This window comes from Taudactylus pleione, unplaced genomic scaffold (genome assembly GCF_031769625.1).
Source record: "Taudactylus pleione unplaced genomic scaffold, aTauple2 ptg000086l, whole genome shotgun sequence".
Taxonomy (NCBI): domain Eukaryota; kingdom Metazoa; phylum Chordata; class Amphibia; order Anura; family Myobatrachidae; genus Taudactylus; species Taudactylus pleione.
This window is the reverse complement of record NW_028284488.1, coordinates 15,101,637-15,124,401: the sequence shown is the minus strand read 5'-3', so window position 1 is coordinate 15,124,401 and position 22,765 is coordinate 15,101,637. Positions and strand designations below refer to the sequence as shown.

Below are 22,765 nucleotides of genomic sequence, written 5' to 3'. Positions count from 1 at the left end.
GACACATCGTAAAGTGTGTCACAGAGCTTACAGGTATAACCGTACATTTCCTTGTAAAAAGGTACAAAGTTGGGTCATGCACTCTTAGCAGCTAAGTGGACAATCAAAACAAGTTGATTTGCCTCAATTTACAGAATATATATATTCAAGCGAAACTATAATTGTGATCGATTCCTGTAAGCAATACGATTTTTCCTTGTCCCAATATATATTAATTTTCATATTAATGTATACATTTTTTTTATAGTCCAAAAGTCTCTTGTAAAATGATTTATAATTCTGACACATGCAAAATGTGCATTTAGTGTATCCCTATCAAAATACTAAACAGAGAGCATTTTTCTTTTGGCTAAACATACTTATTACTGGGGTGAAATATACAAGTAGATGCATTGCACTACTGATCACTTATCTTTATTTTATGAAATAACATTTAAAATGTATTAGAAGAGTAGTAAAACGTACTGCCATTGGCATTGAACTTAAACTTTCAACAAGCACTAAATGCCATAGCTATCTCATTATCAACTGTCCAGCATGTGCTACTGCTACTTTCCAATACATTACTAAATAAGTGAATCAGAACTTGCAGCAGGCCCTTTATTCAACTTTTAATATCATTAGTTGTCACATGCGAGTTGTCCGTAAGCCTCAGTGTATTCTAAAGTCCTTATACTATTGCAAATAGTCTGAAGATCATCTACACCAGGCCTGGCCAAAACGTAGATCACGATCTACTGGTAGCTCACTGAGCTCCAGCCGGTAGATCGCGACCCAACTTGCCTACCCTCTTCCTATAAGAGCTGTCCTTTGTGATCTATCCTGCACACTGGACTTCTGGGTTTATGACCCGGGAGCCAATCTGCGCATGCACAGAGTGACGCGGCGGCCGCGGGGCATGCAGGGATCCGATTGGATCCCTCCTATCTGTACGATGCGGTAGAAGCCCATAGGCTTTTATAGGTTAACGCCAGCAAAAGCTGGTGTTACCATCCGCATCGGAGCCCGGCGGCCAGGAAAATGATGCATACACAAAATGCGGTAAACCTCTGATCTGCACCAAAGCCAGTCTTTAGCAGTCCAGTTATGAGGTCGGTACACCTACAAGTGACCTGGCAATATACAGGTTTGCCCAGACTACTAGTCATCCCTCCCTCCCCTCCATCTATATCGTCATGAAACTTATGCTGGGCATACATCATACAATTATCTGGGTGACCTGCATATTCTCGGCAGATCACCCAGATAATTGTACTGTGTATTTGCGCAACCACTCGCAAAATATCTATCGGCCGGACATGCTAAATCGTCCATTCAATGCAATATTTTTGGAGTTGCAAGTTGCTGCTTTGGGCATCAGTATATGCGCAGCCACGTCCGACCGATGGACATTTCCCATTCCTTCACAGGGGAGGAAACCAGATATTGTTCACTCTGACATATGTCACATGCATGGCCATGATATCTGCTAAGTGCCAGGCTACCAGATAAAATGTCTATCGGTCTGGGTGTATGCCCAGCATTAATCTAAACTAGGTAATGGGAAAAAAAATAAAACTTTTTTTTATTAATTTCTACAACAAATCCAGTTAAAGCACAACAAAAACATACAGCAGATGTTATATTTCAGAGACACACCTTTAATATATACAAAACATACTTTCAGATGAAAGAGAACAAATATGCTGCTTTAAGCTGCAATGTAAAACAAGCCGACAACAGCACAAAAGTTGGTTTTACACAGAAATCCATTTCTCTTGCATGGTACAATTGGGCATCTGCAACCCAATTAAGTTCCAAATCTAAGGGACTGATAAACCAATATATGCCAAGTATGTGCACGACAGGTTTAGACATAAGGTTAAAAAAAAAAAAAAAATCTAAAATATATTACAAATATCAATGAAAAATGCTAGGAGATAAGTGGATATAATAGAAACATTTCTTTAAAAATATATATATATATTTCACAAAGCTAGATGTCATTTATTTATATTAGCACAAAAATGAAAATAAAGAAGATTTGTATATATTTATAACAAAATATGTACTTGACACATATTGGTATAGAACAGCTTTCCTTACGATTATCATCAAGTACAGCAAAGATGTCAAAAGCAAAATGGGCAGAGTCCCTTCAATGTCTTTTTTTAAAATAATTCACTACATTTTACAGTTTTGTATGGATTTATCAAATAGGTGACAAGTTCAATTGGTATAGGAGGGAAATACAGCTATTATACAGGAAGAGAGCACTGTTTCAGAAATAGGAGGTAGGCACAACACACACTGTGCTCACATCAGTACGTTATGGCTGAGCTCCGGCATTCTAGGTGCTGGGCGCTTGTTTTTTTCTTAATCTGACAGAAGGACCTTACAGTCTAAGGCCTACTGCTTGCTTGTCCAACAACGAAGTACACAGAAATGAGCACGGCTAAGCCAAACTCTTCTATTAGTAGAAGCACAGCTAAATCAAGCCAAGGACCGATCCCTGTAAGTCTCAATGAGCTTTGTGCTTCCTCTTTTTGTGCTTCTTATCTTTCTTTTTGCCGTCACATTTCGGACAAAACCACTTGTCAACTTCTGGCTCCGCAACTAATCCGACGCAAGGCCTAAAAGAGAAACAAATGCAAAAATAAGAATAAAAAGTTTAATCATTGTAAAATGATCTGCCATTGAAGAATGTCAAAGAAAAAAATACCCTCTGTAAAATAGTATGTTCCTCTCCTTTAAACAAGAGCATAATCTGTGCACAAGAACACCTCAACATACCTCCCAACTGTCCAAATTCATTAACCACAAAAAGAGACGGAGCTTTTACAAAAGCAGACAATTCTGTGCAGGACAGTGACGGGATTTATTTTGTTCTGTCTAGATGTGGGGAAGTTTGCATTTTGCAGCTTATGTAGTATATTAAAGTGGAGGTAGCCGTTACTTGATGAACAAACATTCACGAGTATGCAACCCATCGTTGGTGATATATCGCTGAGCGTTTGGGCGATTGCTACACTTTACTCAACCCCACAAAACTTTTGCTCAATACTGTTCATTTAAAAATCAGCAGTTACAATTACTAGTAAACAATTCTGTTCATAAGCTTTTGTTTATAATGTAATGCTGCACAAAAAGTTACAAAAAGCACATTGTGCTGTACTAAATACGATGATAAACTTGGATGCAACACTGCTGATCTCTGGTCAATCTCTCCAAGTGTAAGTTTCCTGTCAATCAGTATTACTTAGTTTATGCACAGTGCAGATAAACAAAGCCTCTTAGCTTCTTTGTTACTATCAGTAAATTTAGAAGGTAAAGAATATGCACAATGTTTATAAATGGCGAGTCTTATCAAGAGCCACTGAAACATTTCTACTTTAAACAAATAATTTTTCACTGCTTGACGATTGTTCAATAAAGATATGTATTGCAGAATATTCAATAAAACGGAGGTCAGTGCAATTCTAAAAAAAACGGCTGTAGTTCTACTTAATGTTATAGTAGCCAAACATGTTCCTTCAAACTAGTTATACATTATGTGCATGTATTAGGGACATGTTATCACAGTGGTCAGCATTTCTGCCTTGCAATGTTGGAGCCATGGGTTCACAATGAGTGCACTAGCTGTTTTGAGTTTGTATGTTCTCCTTGTGTTTGCATGAGTCTCCTCCAGGTGCGCATAGTCCAAAAACATACTGGTAGGTTAAATGTTACTGCTTGTGTTCTTCGGGAACTCCTGGAGCAGGAATGGATGTGAATGATTTAAATATTCACTGTAAAGCACTGCCTTATATGTTGGGGATATATATATAATAATGATAGTCATAAAGTAACAAATATTCATAAAATGCTATGAATTAATTGCTATGCTTTAATTTGCTATGAAAGGGGTGGGCTAACTTACCAATGATACCAGTCATCACATCCATCACACCCAATCATTGGACTCCCATCGTCAGCTTTATTGCATCCTGGACAAATCCATATTTGATTGCCCCATTCATCACGGATCTGAATATCAAACAAACACAAAATAAATTCCATAGCAAATACATGCTCATTAAGCAGATTGTATAGGAGTTCTAACTAACTGGGGTGACTACAACAAACCGTAAGTTAAAAAAAAAAATTTCTGATAAGATATACTCTATGGAAGTAGTTTATATCCCGGCTGTCGTGATGGTATCCTAACGCTGTCGGGATTCTGACCGCAGATATCCTGTACCCAAACCCATACTCTGATTATGGAAGTCCTAAAGTTGGGTGGCATGCAGAGTGGTCATGGCAACATCCAAGGTGGTAAGCCACTCCCACACCTTCCACTGGTACCATTAGCACTGAGGGGTCATATCTTTCAACTATCCTGGAATCAGGACAAAATACCTGATCAAGCAGGACAGTGAGGCAGGGTCCTCAAATTGGGATAGTCTGGTTGTATGCATAATGAATGGCAGGTCACTGAGCATTAACACTTCTGCTTTATAAAAGGACCCGTGTTCCTCATTAGGATCATACTGCAAGCCAGCGTTTTTGTTTTAAAATTAAGAGTTATGGTAGACTTACCTTTGTTAACTCTATTTCTTCGAAGTCCATAGGATACACAGGGATACCATGGTGTGTGTGGTTGGAGTGATCCAGGCACCAAACTGTTAAAGCTTTAGCTGCCAGGATGCCCCGGGTCCTCCTCCACATATACCCCACCCCCAGCCATAGGCAGACAGTTTTGTAAACAAGACCAAGGCAGGAGTAGGAAAGAGGAGAAGGAAGAACATTACTCTCAAGAAAGTCTCCCAGAAGATGAAGGAATCAGTGATCAAGAGAAAAAATACCCATTGAGGCCAGGTGCGTCAGGGTGGGCGCCCTGTGGATCCTATGGACTTCGAAGAGAGAGTTAACAACGGTAAGTCTACCATAACTCTTAAATTTCTTCTTCTTCAGTGTCCATAGGAGGATTCACAGGGATACTATGGGGTTGTCCCATAGCAGTTTCCCCAAGCGTGGGGATGCTCCTGAGCAGAAATGAGAATCTGATGCCCAAAGGAAGCATCCTGAGAGGTAAAGGTATCAAGGGCAAAAAAACCTGAGAAAGGTGTGGAAGAAAGACCACGTAGTCGTCTTGCACAATTGTTCAGCAGAGGCGCCACGTCGAACTGCCCAAGAGGGTCCCACAGATTGAGTAGAATGAACTGTAATCCTGTTTGGAACAGGAAGTTCAGCTTTCGTGTAAGCCTGAGAGATTGTCATGTGAAGCCATTGAGCCAGAGTCAGTTTGTTAGCTGGCCAGGCTTGCTTGTGAAAGCCATACAACACAAAAAGAGAATCTGATTTCCTCAAGGAATAAGTACGATCCACGTAGATCCGAAGATCACAAAACCAAGTCCTGAGGAAAGATCGGAGGACTGGAATGCCGAAACTACAATATCTTCATTCAAATGGAACCGGGATAAAACTTTAGGGAGGTACCCAGGCCTGGTATGGAGGACAGCTCTGTCCGGATGAAAGATCAAAAACGGGGAGCGACAGGAGAGCGCTGCTACACCAGATACCCTGCGGGCAGAGTAAAAAGCAAGGAGAAAGAGTCTTCGCTGTCAGCCACTTGAGAGTCCAGAGGTTCAAGCGGAGGAGCCTGTAGAGCAGAGACCCAAGGACGAATCCCACTGAGCCTACGAAGGGACAAAAGGATGTTGAATGAGGAACACACCCTGAAAGAAGGTTCTGACATCAGGCAGGGGAGCAACCTTTGCTGGAACCAGATTGACAGAGCAGAAACCTGAACTCTAAGGGAGGCAAGGAGGAGACCAAGGTCTAACCCAGCCTGGAAAAAAACAAGCACCAGGGAGACCCTAAAAACTGTGGGGTCATAGCCTCTGGGAGAGCACCATTGAAAGCAACAGTGACAAACTCTAATAGGTGCATGCTGAGACAGGCTTAAGTGCCCCGAGCATCGTCTGGACCACAAAATGAGAGAAACCCTTGGCTCTTAAGAGGGAAGACTCAAGAGCCACGCTTTCAAAGACAGACGAGGTAGGTCAGTGAACCAATGTCACCTAGGCCGGGGCTATTAGTATCACCGTGTCGCCTTCTTGCTTGAACTTTTGAAGCACCCCCGGGAGGAGGGAGATCGGAGGAAAGAGGTATGCGAGATTGAATTCCCACCTCACTGCCAGAGCGTCCACGAAGGTGGCTTAGGGGTCTGGTCCTAGTCCCGTACCTGGGGACCTTGTGGTTGTGATGCGAGACCACAAGGTCTACATCTGGAAGACCCCATTTGTCCACCAGGAGTTGAAAGACATCAGGGTGGAGAGCACACTCTCCGGTGTGTATGTCCTGATGGCTTAGGAGTCCTCACTTCCCAATTGAGGGCCCCTGGAATGAACACTGCCGAGATTGCTGGGAGATTACTTCCCTGATGGTTGAGGTACACCACCGCAGTTGCGTTGTCGGACTGGATCTGGACTGGCCTGCCGTGGAGGAGATCCTGTGCCTGAGTGAGTGCTCTGTACACTGCTTGAAGCTCCAGAATGTTTATGGACAGGCGACTTTCCTGAGTTGTCCATCATCCCTGAAAGGAATGACAGACTACTGCACCCCATCCGCGGAGGCTGGCATTCGTCGTGAGAAGTTTCCAATCTGGAATACAGAACGGGCGACCCTTGTCCAGATAGGACGTCTGTAGCCACCATGAGAGCGAAAGCCGAACCTCTGGAGAGAGGAGGATCGTCTCGGACCGGATCAGAAAATACTGGCCGTTCCACCAGAAGAGAATCAGTTGCTGCAGAGGCCTAGAGTGGAACTGGGTGTATTCAACCATATCGAAGGTGGACACCATGGACCCCAGGACCTGCATTGCTGAGTGAATGGATACCCTCCGATTGTGGTGCAAGCTGCAAGTGTAGTGTCAAAATCTTGTCTGCTGGCAATATCCTCTGTATTCGAGACTACCTCCCTCCCCTGTGCTGCATTAACCCCCCAGTGCGCTGCCACAGTTCCCAGCGCCAGTCTAACTTGCTACGGTGGTCTAGTGGGGGATGGCTGGGGACGGGGATTATGTGGAGTAGGCCCGGGGCATCCTGGGAGCTAAAGCTTTAACCTTTGGTACCTGGATCACTCCAATCACCCACACCCCATGGTATCCTTGCGGATCCTCCTATGTACCCTGAAGAACAAATGGAACTTCTGAAGTGTGCAGATCTTGCTATTTTTGCCCTAAATATCAATTATTTTAAAATACCATTTTAAGAACCATCTTTTCATTCATGTAAAAAAAAAAAAAAAAAAAAAAGTGTTGTATTTGTATATGCAATCATTCTACATTCACAGCTATAGCTGCCTGGTGGTAGCTTATAGAAAAAGCTTGGCAGTAAGTGCAACTGGCCATCACCCATTATGAATACTAATCTATGCTGGACAGAAATGCCTCAGCGCCACAAAATATTTCTGGGAGGTGGAAGCAGGTAAGAGAAAGGAGGAGACATAATTACGACAGGAAAACTTTTTTTGGAAAGAAAATATAAAATGTCTTCTTGTACAGTTCATTCTGTATTTCCCCTTCACAAACAGTAAAGGAGGTCAGAATGTAAGTGCTACACTGCAGTGATATGGTTACATTACAGCTATTTTACAGTGCAGAACACTTAAGACTTTCAAGTCTAGTAGCATACATCAACAGACGACACCCCGCAATTTTCTGCAATTAAAAAATATACTATGCTGTAGGAGATTTACAAAGTTATTAACTTTGCATTTTTACTTATTAGCCAAGAACACACTATTCAACTTGCTGATAACATCTAGGGTATAAAATGTTGTTACTGAGTAACTTTCCATTTACTTTAGGACATCTCTCACTTGAAATTGAAGCATGAGTGAAACAAAATTGGTAAAGCACTCACATTCAAGCTGTATAGTTGAGTAGTAGCACTGAATTTTTACATTGCATTGGTTGCCAGAAACATTTCTACTACTCTTACAATAGCGTAAATTCTGAGAAAGCTTAAAAAAAAAACCAAACAAACAAAAAAACTTTACATTTACAGATAAAACATGGTCAATCTACACCTAAAAGATATATCTGCAGACTGACTGATTTGCAGATATATCTGCAGATGATGGTTGTTCATACACACTGAAAAGTCAATCATCTGCCATCTGTCCACGGGTCCAGTCGCTCCCCCTCCCCGCGGCCTCTGCAGCAAGTGTACGGGTGGTCGGCTGACTGCCCATACACACAGCACGATGTGCATATGCATTGGCTATCGTTACACAGCCAACACAATAGGTCTGTGAACGTCTTTCACAGACATATAGTCTGTACACACTGGCCGACGCATACACGATATATCGTGCGGTTCAATTGAACAGCTGATATAATCGGCCAGTGTGTACCCAGCATTAGATTGCCCAAAAACATCTGAAACCATGTTGCTAATTCCAATACTATAATTACAAAGTTGATGGTGAAAAGTGAGTACATTGATGTAATATAATTTATAAACTTTAAAAGATAAATACACTAAATTGATCAGCAGCAGACCCACAATATTATTTTTATTAGCATTCTGTATTAGAGTTAATTTATTTACGTGGAACAAATGATCCCATAAAACATTGCAGGTAGTTTCTAATGGAATGTGTAGGAAAATTATATATATTATTATTATATATGTACTCACCACATAAGTACTGACAGTCTCTGTGACAACACTTCGATAAGGCGTTTTAGAGTTGCCAGCATTTGGTCCAGGAGTAGGAGGAACTGGATTTGGAGCTAGAGATGCAGCAGCTGGAACAGGAGGTGGCTGCACAGGAGGAGGGACAACAAGTACTGGCGCAGGAGCTGGGGATGGGGTTGGTGGGGGAGATTTAGGTAAGGATGGTGAAGGAGCCACCTTAGCATCTGGAGCTGATACAACTTTGCTGATGACTCTAGGGAGAAAAAAAAAAATATAAAAAAACAAAACATTTTATTCCGATAGTTGCATATGTGCTATAGAAAAGAAACCGATTCCAATGGTCAATTGAATTGTAATTGTCACAGGAGTCTGAATTCCACATGAATACCCTTGTGTGTATCAGAAAACCAGTTGCAGAAAGCATTAAACAATCCACTAAGTGGCATTCAAAGTCAGATGGTTGCTACAGCAACACAATTGTTAGGAAGATGTGAGCCAGGGATTGGTGGAATAGCACTGAAATGAAGTCCAAAGTGAACTATAAACAAACCAAAATGTCCACAAACTTTAACAGAAAAAAAAAAAAGCAAAACCTAAAATGACTCATTGTGGTTACATTTTTTAAAATGGTTCAGTCCTATATAGTGATTAAACTGAAATAATGCAGCATCAAATGAAAACAGGAGTTATGTTGTATATTAAAAACTATATATCAATCTACATAGAGATAATTCTATATCATTATCTATACACCATCTACTCTGCAGTATCTCCTTCTGATTTTAAAATGATCCAAGCTCTACTTTTGAGCCATGTGTAGCAAGCTTCATTTCATATTGAGGCACAACTCAATCTACAAAAACAGCTACATAATATTTCCAGATCATTAAAATGTTGAACGTAAAGTACAAAGGAATATGCTGGCGCTATATAAATACTAATAATAAATAATACACTAAATGGCTCCCTAATTTCACTGTTCAACCCATGGCCAAAAGTTTTGAGAATGACACAAGTATTGGTTTTCACTAAGTTTGCTGCTTCAGTGGTTTTAGACCCTTTTGTCAGATGTTACTATGGTATACTGAATATTACAAGCATTTCATAAGTGTCAAAGGCTTTTATTGACAAATACATTAAGTTTATGCAAAGAGTCAATATTTGCAGTGTTGACCCTTCTTTTTCAAGACCTCTGCAATTCGCCCTGGCATGCTGTCAATCAAATTCTGGGCCACATACTGACTGATGGCCGCCCATTCTTGCCTAATCAATGCTTGGAGTTTGTCAGAATTTGTGGGTTTTCGTTTGCCCACCCGCCGCTTGAGGATTGACCACAAGTGGGATTAAGGCCCGGTGAGTTTCCTGGCCATGGACCCAAAATTTGGATGTTTTGTTCCCCGAGCCACTTAGTTATCACCTTTGCCTTATGGCAAGGTGTTCCATCATGCTGGAAAAGGCATTGTTGGTCACCAAACAGTTCTTGGATGGTTGGAAGAAGTTCCTCTTGGAGGATGTTTTGGTACCATTCTTTATTCATGGCTGTGTTCTTAGGCAAAATTGTGAGTGGGCCCACTCCCTTGGCTGAGAAGCAACCCCACACATGAATGGTCTCTGCATTGCTCCCAGAAACGCCTTGAGGTTATGCAGCATCTTTAGCAAATTTTACAACTGTATGTGAAAGTGTCTTGTTTCCCCGTTATGCAGAATAATTACAAATCATATGTATAGGGATTACTCTAAATCTGTACTGGTGTCGGTATAATAAAATAAAATAAATAGAAAGCCATTATTGGTCCCGCAGGGGGGTATTCAATTAGCCGCGGTAAATTACTTCACCTGGGGCTTTCCAATTAGCCCCGAAGTCGGCTTAACGCCGGCACTTATTGTTTGGGTTTTTTTCGGGACTTGATGTGCCTCGAAAAAGAATCTACGATAGTTGCCTTTTTTTTTTTCACCTTAAAAAAGGCAAAAAATACATAGGTGCAGCGATAAGCTCGCGGACCTATGCGTTCTCGGGAGAACTATCCTATTATTTCAACCGAAATAATAGGATGGGGTGGAAAAAAATAATTGGCGAAAATCGTGGATAATCGGCGAAAAATCCCCATTTTTCGCTGATCAGGGGGTCAATTAGCGCCCTACAATGTTCACGGCTAATTGGATACCGCTCGATCCCACATAAGAATGCTGAGGCTAGGAAAAATATATGCTTGTGTAATTACACTGGAATCTGTGGAATTTGGATTATACGTCATATACATTACAGTATATATTGATATCCTACGGTAGCATTTCCTGCATCAGTGTGGGTAGGGACAATATTATATATTATTAACATTTTACTTGTACATGAGAAACAGTGTTATATAAAATAACAATGGTCACTTATAGTGGTCACATTGCGAAGCAGAAAAAGTACTGTGTATACATCAAAATCTCTGAAAGTTAACATGTGGGAACTACTGAAATGAAGATTAATAGAGGCCTATTTTAGTACTGATAACTTTTATCTTCCAGATGAAGGGGTGTCTAACTCTTTTCAGCTTTACATTAAAGACATTACAAATATTTGCTAATTCAATACTTCCTTCCTCAAACGATTCTAGAACCTGGGATATCTGGCAGACAGAAAAACAAACACATAAACACGAACTTCAGCAGTTAGAATGTTTCCTGTGAACTTCCTTAGTAGAGTCAAGAATAGTTTACCTGAAGTTTAAGGCACTGCACTCAAGCCTCTATATACCCTTGGCCGGTAAGATCTCTTTACTGATCCCCATTATATTAACTGAAAATGTTGCAGCTTGTAAAAAAAAAACTATAACCTATCTATATAGGATGCAGTCAGCATGTCGACATTTATAATGTTGACATTGTTGAAATGCCGACATGTTCACAATGCAAATGTTGTCAAGAGAAGTGTCAACATGTTGCAAAATACAGACCTTAGGTTTAGGGTTAGAGACATACTTCCTTCGGCAAACACTTCCTGCCGCAAAACTGTGTGCAAAGTGTACCTAGAAGAATTGATACTATTTTGAAGGTAAAAGGTGGTCACACCAAATATTGATTTGATTTAGATTTATTTTCTCTGCATTCACTCTGCATTTTGTTAATTGATAAAAATAAACTATTAACACTTCTATTTTTGAAAGCAATCTTATGTTGCAGCAATTTTTTCCACACCTACCCAAAACTTTTGCACAGTACTGTATGTTACAGACTGTTCTGTCGACTTGGTGATAATGTCGACATTGAGCATGTGGACACTGATTAACTGCAAACCATGTCGACAGTCCATGGTGCAGCGATGCCGTTGTACTAGGGGTAAATTCCCTAATCCTGCTGTTAATGTTCCACCAGTTGCGGGTTTAGTCGCAGTTTTGCATCATTAGCCACAATCTGCGACTAGAGCTGCATCCTGTGTTTGCGGCAGAAAGTATGCCTCTAACCCTGCAGCAGTTTTTCCACACCTACCTAAAACTTTTGCACAGTACTGTATGTCACAGGAGTTCAAAGGCTGTGTTTAAACAATACATAATTCCTGTAACTTCCTTCAAAAATTTCACTACTACAATGCATCTATGTGACAGCTATCATATACTGTATACAGGATAGATAGATATAGATAGATATATCTAGATCGATATAGACCACAGTCACTTTTCGTATGAAGCCAAAATAAGACATTGTGGCATTTGAAATCACATGTAGAGGCCTCTCTAAAACCATGAGTAGCAATAGGGCGATTTGTTTGTGCACGTTTTTAACAGCTTTATACACAGGTAAGCCTAATAATTATATTAGCTAAAAAAGGATCAAGCTGATTAAGGTGGGTGTGCTGTGTGACCACTTATACCCCTTTAAGACATACGACCCGGGAATTTCTCCTGTGCAAATTCCTGGGTATTTGGTCGAGACCCCCCTTTCACACTACAGCGTCTACCTGGGAAATTCCCAGGTAGCCCCTTCCAGACATGAGCCAGGTTTTTTTAGTTTTTTATTACCACCTGCCTCTCCTCTGCCCTTCCTAGCCTATCCCCTCGCCGGCTGCTGCTGATGAGGTCATCATCATGCAGCAGGCAGCTGACCAATGACTGCATCCATTTTATTTTATTAATAAATTATTTATATCTGCCCTGGTGGTCCAGCGGGAGTGCGGGCGGCCCGCTGTGGCAGAGACCCGCCGGCGATCTCCAGCGCCAGTGGGTGTCCCCGGCGTCCGGCTGGGGTTCTCTGTGCACAGCCACCGGCGCTGAAGGTGCTGAGCAGCAGTGCTGAGCATCCTATAGGACGCTCTGCGCTTCCAACTCAAAGCAGCTGAGGCAGGCCAAATTCCGGGATTCTCAGTATGTCTGAAAGGGGTATTCGTTTTACATGTGGAACATGACATTAGCAAGCCCGCGTGACCATGATCTGCCAGCTAAGAAAAGGATACTGTATAATTAAATGCATATGGTGCTTGCTTTGTTGAATGATCAATATTAATAACCTTTATTTTTTACCTTTCCAATTGCAGGCTAAGATTTAGCAGCAAGTATCCCTGTACTATACAAATCATTGTATTAACAGGTTAAAATGCATTCTCGTCCTATGCTCTGTTCATTGCTACCAATTTTGCTTTATATAGTCACTCAACAGTTGTTAATGCGACTATCCAGCTGTTAACAGTTTTCATTTCTCAGTAATAAACCACTAAATTCCACATTGTAAAATAATTTGGAGGCCCATTAGCACAGCAATAAACACAGACCGTCACTGCCAGCTCTCCATTGTTTAACTTTTCCCAAACAGTGGTTTACCCTTCTACATTCTTCTCCCTGAAGTATCATTTCTTCCTCCTGAATTAATTCCACTACTGGTTCTCCTTCATAGGCTTTTGTTGAATGAGCAATTGCTAGTGGAGTAACCAACACCGCCCACAGCTGTGTCCCACAATAGCCCCAAGCTGCTAGCATTACGTTTTCTGGAGGATTTGGTCACGCTGCCCTAACTGCTGTAGACACTGGCCTTATTCATAAAAACGTGCAGGAGTAGGGATTTTCAGCAGGATTCCTTTACCTGTTTCCCCACCACAAAACAGTGAAATAAATGGATTGGGTCATGAGATGCTTGGCCTGGAATGCAAACCAACAGTTTGACAAGTCAATAAAAAGCCACCCATCCTTACCCAAATAAATAGAAAGAGCCAGGGTTAAGGACAAACACAATTGGGATATGCCCATAGAGGGCAGTTTAACGATCCCTATTCTTCTGTATCAGCATACAAACACTAAGGTGGTTGCTATTTAAGTGAGCTTGTGCTAACTTACACTTACTCTGAACAAAGCGGAAAGCTGCCACTGGGCAACATGCATCTATAAAGTGGATAAATGAGAAGTCACATATAAATGAGAAGCTATAAAACTAATTGTGCTGGGGATTTGCAGATCTACTGATGTCAGGCAGATGAAGTGTTGGGGGCAAAAGCAAATTCATCTTTTAAATATATACAGATCAGCACTTTATATCCTCGGAGGGATATAACTTCGGAGGGAACCAGCTACTCTATGGTTCGATTAGTCTTTCGCCCATATACCCAGGTCGGACGAGATACTCTAGTAAATAAAGCTTACCTTGAACACAGATTGGTTTGGAAACTGCATGTTTACATGAAAAGAAAAGAAGTGTGTGGCACATGATGCAACTATTGGAATGGCAGGAAACGTGAAAACCTCTGCTCTCCAACTGCTGTTAGACTGTTAAAGCTCCCCCTCCCCATGTCCTGGCAGAGCAGAATGTACTAGGAGGTGACCTGTAACAGCTGGCCATACCCAGCTGATCTGCCCCTTGCTTAGGAAACTAGAGTCAAGGATTGCTTTGTTAATGGGATTTGCATTAGGTGTGATGAAAAACGTATTTGCTACATTAAGTGTATTGGTGTCCAGTAGATGCCATATCAATATGGCATATCTTAAGCACCTACTGGCATTAACTCAATTAGTGATGACTTGATAACACTGCAGAGAAAGTGTTGTAATGCATTGTTCAAGTAATACATTAAAAAGCAGTCTTAAATATTTTAAATCCAAATCAACTAACACCATTATGGATAAGATCGGTTAAAAAAAACCATTAAAACAATTTATGGAAGCTGTGCACAGAGATAAGCTTAATTTGCAGACTGACCTTTTATTTATTTAGGGAACCAAATTAGGTCTAATTATATTAGAAGTGAAACCAGTAAATTTCCCTGAAATAGCAAACTGGCAGTCTTGGACTCTATGTCAGCAAATCAGATTGTTGGGGGTTATGAACTTGCTCTGAAGACTGCATGAAACTAGAACGAAGCAGTGTAATTTCAATCCATAGGAACAGACACAGAATATTTAATATATAAAACCACTGGCTGACTCGAGACATTTGAGATATGATATAGAAGTAGAGAGGGGAGAAATAAAAAAAATAAAGAATAAAAAAACATTTGTGAAATTAGTTTCATTCTGTATTTGCCAACATAAAGATGTGAATCCATCCCTTTCTGGCCTGCTCTGTGATGGGGGTTTGGATTCCACGCAGATTACATTAACCATCATTTTCACAGCTTTATTATAGACTACAAATTCTAAGAGACATTAGGGGCAGTTTCAATCAGGCGTGTAAGAGCGCTTTACACATTACCTCACTGAAGGCTGGTTCTGCTCTCAGCCTATGGAGGTGCAAGCAGAATTAGCCTACTGTAAGCGTGCAGCACGAGCTGGCAACATGTACCTGAATCTGCCCCATAGCATGGAATGGGTGTTTGAAAGAATTGGTCATAAAAACTTGAAGGATGTATTACTGGAACCTTGCACCACTAGCGCTAGGAAGCTGCACATTTTACCATGAAGTCACTCAAAGTCACAGTAACTGCGCTTATCACTACTTAGCGGCCATCTGACAAATGCCATAAGGGCCGATGGCCTGATGAGTTAATCCAGTAATCTAGACGCCTGGCCAAGCCGCTATGCTCGGCTGGCAGGCTTAGATGGAGCATGACCCCATTACAAGGGGTCATGCCCTCTTTTCCTGTGGAAAGATACCAGGGCAAATTTTTGTCCTCAGTTTGCTTAGTGGTTAGACAAAAATTAAAATTGTTTCACCACAAGTAAAAATTATTTGGAATGCTGGCGACCATATGATTGCTACATATGGCAAAACGTTACTATTCCTAGGATCGGTGCTCTCCGAATTGAAACAAAGACATTTAAAGTCTGCAACGTAATTATTACACCAGCTCTGTAACAAAGGCGGCCATTAGCTAGAGCTACAGGTTAACATCATTTTGATAAATTGTGACAAAGCATAAAGATTTGCATAAAGCTTTCAATACTTACATTGTGTCTTGGCCTGCACCAACCCTCAGTGTCAGCCGTGGGATTACAGGTGAAGGGGCTGGGACAGATAATTCCACTTTGACCTGTTGAAACAAAATGCTCTGATTAAATTAAAAGATCAACTAAACAGAAAAAAACAAGACAAAAGAAAAACAAAAATGATGAACTGAAATCTTTTTCTCCAGATCTAAGGTCTTGGCTGCTAAACCTGTACATAATAGTGAAGCCTAATTTACGTGATCACAATAAATAGCAATTTAGCCACTTTCCATTTCTATTGAGAATTCAATTTCTATTGAAAAGAGTGTGATTTATACATGTACGTGCTTTCTGAGGGATTCATGTATAATTGCACATCAGCATCTTAAAATGTACCCTACATGTGTGGGCCTAGTATAACAAGCGATCTGTTTATGTAAATGTGAGAGGTAGACCCGGAAATGGACACAAATGAGTGTGCTTCCCCATAGTGCAAATACGCACTGATGGTGACGGTGATCGGCAGTCACTTCTAACTGGCTGGCTGCATCTGGACCTCTTTCTCGGATATACTGTATAAATAATCAGTGTGGCTTCTTTATTATATGAAGTCGATACCATCTCCTTACATTTTTTAATTGATATTTGTATTCAGACCATAACAGTTAAGATTCTCATTTGCTTTTGAGAAGGAAAGCCTATAGAGGTTTGGATTTAATTGAATGTGTACTTTTATTTTGTATTTTAGTCTGTATTTGCATTGTAAATGTGACATTCACATTAATTAATAACAGTCAGCCACTGTATTATATTAAGTATGGACACTATTACAGTATTATAATGTGTACAAATTGGGTAATGAGCCTTTCACATTTGATGCTAATGTTATCAGTCCATATCTGTAAGCTTTGGTTACTCCTAGTGTACACCAAAAACATATGCTACGGCTTCCTCCTGTCCCAAACTGGACGCATATGCTAGTGTAGACCTGGACTCATCTTTAGACAATACAGGCAGAGTTTACACAATATGCCATACACAGAGGCAGAAGAGTAAATTCCTGTGATATACAAGTGTGTCACAGAATTGCCTTTTTCTTCCTTTATGCGAATGGTTCTGTGCACCAGGTTAAAGTAACAGCACCCCATGAACATAAAATACGAATCACCAGGTGAAGGAACCTGATGACACTATAAAGGGGTAAATCAATACCTAGAGATCCTTAGCTTGTGCATTTTGTGATCTCTGTCCTGTTTGTTATACGACATATGCCAGTAATACCCATCTATGACTAACGTGAATGAATAGATTATTAGTTACATATAAAAATGTCTTAATTTTTGGTTGTGACATGATCGCCTCACTTTGCAACTCTGTCGGAGAGTTAGTTTTACAGAATTGTCTTAAGGGTCATTATATAGTGCTTGTGAGACAGTATTGCTAACCAGTATGCCAATCATGTTAGCCTGATTTGGATGATATGGTACCTGGGGGTGCAGGTGACTGATTTATTTTGACAACTCATTTTTAATTAGGGCCTGCTGATCATGGGAAGAGCGTTGACTCCGCATTCTGGGAGTCACCAGCAGCCAATTTCCCCACAATGTGTTTTCTGATCCTGTTAAAGCTGGCTCGTCTGCTGGGAATTTCTATGCAAAGTGGGCTTTTCCTTGCTTATGTATAATATAGAAGCCAAATCTGAAGAGTCACTCTCACCCGATGTGTGTTGTAGCCACTTTAAGGAACTGGGATCAGACCCCACAGCAGAGTAATGGCCATAGAAATAAGGTTGAAGATTTTTTCCACAACACCACAAAATAGCCCAACACTCCTCCTCAGCTATGGTATATCCTACCTCTTGGTTGATCAACTACCACAAATCCACAAGATGCTCCAGCCTGTCAGGCTCATCCTGGCTGAGTCCCACTTAAAGTCCATACTGTGATGCAGTAGTCTTCAAATAAGGTTTTTATCAGTGGCTGATTTTACCTAGGCCTGCAGCTACCCAAGTAAAATCTGCCACCTGCAGGGACTGCGTAGTAGTGACAGTGACTTCCATTGGAAGTGCTCCCTGCTAATCAGGAGAAAGTGTTTTTTTTTCCCCCTGGGACTGCCAAGTCCAGACTGCAATAACAGAAAGGGCTTCCCATGGAAAGACACTCCCCTGCTATAACGGCAATCCTTACCAGCTTCTAGAGCAGTGGGCCTTCAGCTGTTGAAGAACACATCCCAAGTTGCCCTGCAACAGTTTTAGCATGTTCAAATATCAAAACTGTGGCAAAGCGTGTTGGGGTGCGTAGCTCTACAATAGCTGGGGGAGCGGGGGGGCGACAACGCTTATTGCCCACCCCTGAACTAGGGGATGCAGCCGGCGATCCTGTCCTTAGAAGCCAACGCTTCTGCACATGCACACGATTACAGACCCCACAGCCAGACTAGGAGCCACCGCTAGTCTTTATTATAATTTTTGGTGGTGGAAAATGACTTATAAGGGAGGAGTACAGGACAAGCTCTATAGAACCAAAAGGGGGGGATGCCATAGTTGAGAAGGATTCAGAGTTATACTATGGTGTTTGTACCAGGGGGAAATCACCATCAGAATTCATTAGCATACTTCCAGTGCTGCTCTGTGGTCCCTCAGTGGGATATCAGGGTTCAGTAGCCACAATAATGCTGCTCCCCTTTCACTCACTAGCTTCTACAGGGTTCATGCAAATCCTGCATACAGCTTCTGTGGGGTTCTCCAGTGCTGCCTCCTCCCAGCACCCGGGAGCGGGTAAAGCAGCCAAACACTGCTGGAAATAACCCTTGGACAGGTTTAAATTGTTTAACATTTAAAACATGTACAAACATTTTGCAAAACATTTGAAATATTCGCACAGCAACACACATTGCAAATCAATTTGTACAGTATTCAAAAAAATATATTAAAAAAGGGGAGACCAGCCACAGTAAAAACTTGCACTTTAATTGAGGGTTTAAAGTCACTCTTAATTAAATATTTTATCCATCTTTACTGCTACTTGGATCAATGTCTATTTGTGCTACATACTGGTGGCCAAGCTGGAGGACATAACTGTTCAATCTAGGGATTACTTCTGGCATAACTGGAACCCTATGTGACCACACACAGACTGAGAACCTACGTATAGTTCTAGATCGTATTTTGTAACACGCATGATCCAAATGGATTTCAGATGGATTATTACCATGCACTGCAGATGTTTTCAGGCCACGCTCAATGCAATATTGAGCCAACTGACAAAATACTGCACGATTTCACAGTTGTCTCAATATTGTAGTGTAGCTGGTTTAGGGCAACTGACTTATCACCACCACAATTTACAAGACATAGTGAAGACAAAGTCTTCACCACAATTCACATGACATAGCCAAAGACATACTCTTCTTGTATTCTGTTACGGTTATTTTAACATTATATAAAACAAAATGTATCTCCTATACCACAGGTTCCCAAACACTGCCATTACAGTCCAGGTTTTAAGGATATCCATGCTTGACCACAGGTGACTTAATTAGTACCTCAGGCAATTTGATTTAACCATTTGGGGCTCAAGCATGGATATCCTTAAAACCTGGATTGTAATGGCGGAGTTTGGGAACCTTTGCGCTAAAATAGATGATAAAAGCTAAATGGGGTCTTATGTTATGCTCTGTTTATTGTAAAAACACAAATCAGAGCACTGGCTGAGTGTATGTTTCCCAGCCTGAAAGACTTGCAACATTTACTCAGCAGGGCTCTGTCTGTTCCTCTGCTAGTAGATGGAATATTAAAAGGAAAGACAATGTAATCATTTCAACAAAACAAAAATCTAATTTACATTTTCATTAGCACTGCTGCTGTGTTAATGCGTTATCTCCATTTCATTAAGATTCAATCATTACTTGGCTTGAGTATAATTTTAATTTATCACAAGCTGTATTTCCTTTCCAGGACATTTTTTTAAATTATTTTTTATAAGTGAAAGTTGAATATTATCATCAGTTAAATGGACATCTGACCTTTTGGGAACTCAGAAAGCCCAGGCTGGGAGTATTTTCTTTTCTAAGCGTATAAAATCACCATAAAGGCAAAACATTGCAATACAACACCATTTTATAAGTAACTCAAAATACATTGAGAGTGGATTTGTCTAGTTTTATGTATAAGCAACCCTCCTTTCACCTGAACTAATGCTGGTAGTCTTATAAACCCTTTACTGCCATGTGTTGCATTTTTTGCTAATCTTTATGGATTTAGTTGCTTTGCCATATACCTCGGGCATCAACTGATAAAGCTTTAACTCCATATTGTTACCAAAACCACAGAAGAGTAGCAAAAAGCTAGAGAAACACACTTGCAATTTAAAGGGGAACCAGTTAAAAACCCTGACTTGTAGGAGAGAGATGGATTTAAGAAACACATTAGCTATTTGCTATACAATTTAATTCAATATGGGAATCCTTTGTGCTGGGAAGCTTTACAGTTTATCTTCTTAAAAAAGGGCTTTCTGATGGCTAGTGGGCAGACCTGTCAATTTAATCTGTTATTGCTTTTCTCAATTTCTCACTCTTTTCTAAATCTTAATAAAGCCAAGACTTCAACAACAAGAAAACTACACGAGTTTCACAGTTCTGGTGTATTTAGGTGAAATTGTGCAGATAGTGAACTGTAAGTGGATCTATAGTCAGGTCAATAAATCTTGGACAAAAGTATGATATGTAAAAAGACAAGCAATGTTCAACATCTTACTTTGTCATGCTTATGTTTTTCCTTATCCTTGTCTTTCTTCTCCTTTTCTTTCCTCTCCTTCTCTTTCTCCTTTACTTTCTCTTTGTCCTTTTTCTTCTTCTTCTCTTTCTTTTCCTTTTTCTTGTCCTTCTCTTTAGTTTTCTCTCGCTCTTCGGCTACCTTTTCTGGAAGAAGTGGTGACATGGAAGGCAACAAAGAAGGTAGTCGTACTGCATTGGGAGTACTTATCATTGGCTGTGGAATGTCTTTAGGTGTTAATAAAACAGGAGTTGATGGTGCAGTTTTCAGCTTTTCTTCTTTGTTTTTGTCTTTTCCCTTCTCTTTTTTCTCTTTTTCCTTCTTTCCCTTTTCTTTATCTTTCTTTTTATGTTTCTCTTTCTCTTTCTTTCCACTATTCTCCTTCTGTTTTGATTTTTGGTCAGAGTCATTGACATTTTTTAACAAAAACCTGTGCATTTCAGCATCATCATCTCTAGCAGTCTCTTTCCACTGAAGTTTTGAATCTTTCCCACCATCTTTATCTTTGTCCTTCTCCTTGTTTTTATCCTTACTTTTGTCCTTGCTCCTGTCTTTGTCCTTCTGCTTTTCTTTGTCCTTTTTCTTTATCTTTGTTTTCAATTCTTTCTTAGCTTTTTTCTTCAAATCTACTGGAGAAGCTATTTTTGCCTTGTCCTCGTAGGCTTTGACCAGTGGTTCCGGAGTAGGAGGAGAGGCAGAAGGAGAAGAGAAGCATGGTTGACCGATTGGCATATTTGGTGGAGTTTCTTGGTTGACCTTTCGAATCACCTCGTTTATCGAATCATCCATTGTCCATGAAATATCAGAGCTAGATGTGCCACCTGAAGCAGGCAGTGGTGTGCTACAAGTCTTACCAAGACTGCTGTTGGTAGCTGAAAACTTAGGAGTAGCAGGTTCTGCTATTGTAAGCCTTTTAGGACTAGTAAAAACTTCACCCTCAGATTCTGAACCAGAGGGAAAGTCAAAAGGATCAGGTTCTTGTTCAGCACAAGCTCGAGCAATTACTGCGTCAATAGAATCTTCAATGGTATTATCAGCCACTGATGGTTTCTTGGATGAATTTTCTGTACTTAATTTTTCAGAATCCTGTGAGGTTTGATTTTGCTTTAATTGTACATTTTCCCTTACATTCTTTTCACTTGGTGCAGCTATGGGTATACTGCTTGGTGTTTCTAACTTTACAGTTGGCTGAGTACTAGCTGCAGGAGCTTTTGGGCTCTTGGGACTCTTAGGACTTTTGGCACGTCCAGGAGATTTTTTCTCTTTTGGCCCACTTTTAGGTGACCGCATAGGGCTGCCAAGAACTGCAGCCAGTGGTAAAGATTTGGGAGATTTTGTTTTTTGCCCTGGAGAACCTTTTGATTTTGTTTTAGCAGTCAATGCTTTAGATTCTGATGGCTTGGATGAGGGAGTCTGGGGCTTTAAAACAGGAGACAACATAATTGGTTCTGAAGGAGGAAGGGCCAAGTCTGAATTGTCCTGTATGTGAGTGGGTGAAAGAATAGGAGGAACCTTTTGAGCATTTATTGAACTAAGTGGTTCACGTGGTTCCAATGTTCCTTCTAAAATCTCTCCTTTAATATTGGCTAACCGTTGTCGTTTCGCAAAAGGCAGTTCTAGGGTTTCAGGACTATCCAGAGGTCTTTTGCTTAAATAGTTTTCATCATTAATAGTTTCATCATCTTCCATCTCTCCTTCTTCAAGAGGAACTTGCATAGCTTCTGCTGATGTCCCACCATCTGTGGGCACTTGCTCTTCTTCTTCCTCTGCAAAATGTAAATACGTATTAGTTGGAGAACCAAAGAAAAAAAAACAAGTAGATTTAAGAAAACATCAGAAGACTTCTAGAAGAGGACATTCCTCTAGAAGTCTCAGATTTACAGAGCTATATCTCAAAGTAGCAAATGTCGTACTTGTTTTGGGGGTTTTTTTTGGGGGGGAGAGGGGATTTGTACTGACTACCCTTCCATGAAAGCTGTAGTTCAGTCTTTTTC

General features: G+C 40.7%; 1 protein-coding gene across 1 annotated transcript in view; it reads right to left on the bottom strand.

The window, feature by feature from the left end:
- Positions 1 to 1,594: 1,594 nt before the first annotated feature.
- Positions 1,595 to 22,765, bottom strand: part of TAF3 (TATA-box binding protein associated factor 3) — a 126,865-nt gene continuing 105,694 nt past the window's right edge. The window contains exons 3-7 of the mRNA XM_088468912.1: positions 20,754 to 22,537; positions 16,022 to 16,104; positions 8,667 to 8,919; positions 3,899 to 4,005; positions 1,595 to 2,612 (exon numbers count right to left, since the gene is read on the bottom strand). Coding sequence (XP_088325038.1) covers positions 2,501 to 2,612; positions 3,899 to 4,005; positions 8,667 to 8,919; positions 16,022 to 16,104; positions 20,754 to 22,537 — 2,339 coding nt within the window. The 3' untranslated portion in view covers positions 1,595 to 2,500. The remainder of the gene's footprint in view (positions 2,613 to 3,898; positions 4,006 to 8,666; positions 8,920 to 16,021; positions 16,105 to 20,753; positions 22,538 to 22,765) is intronic.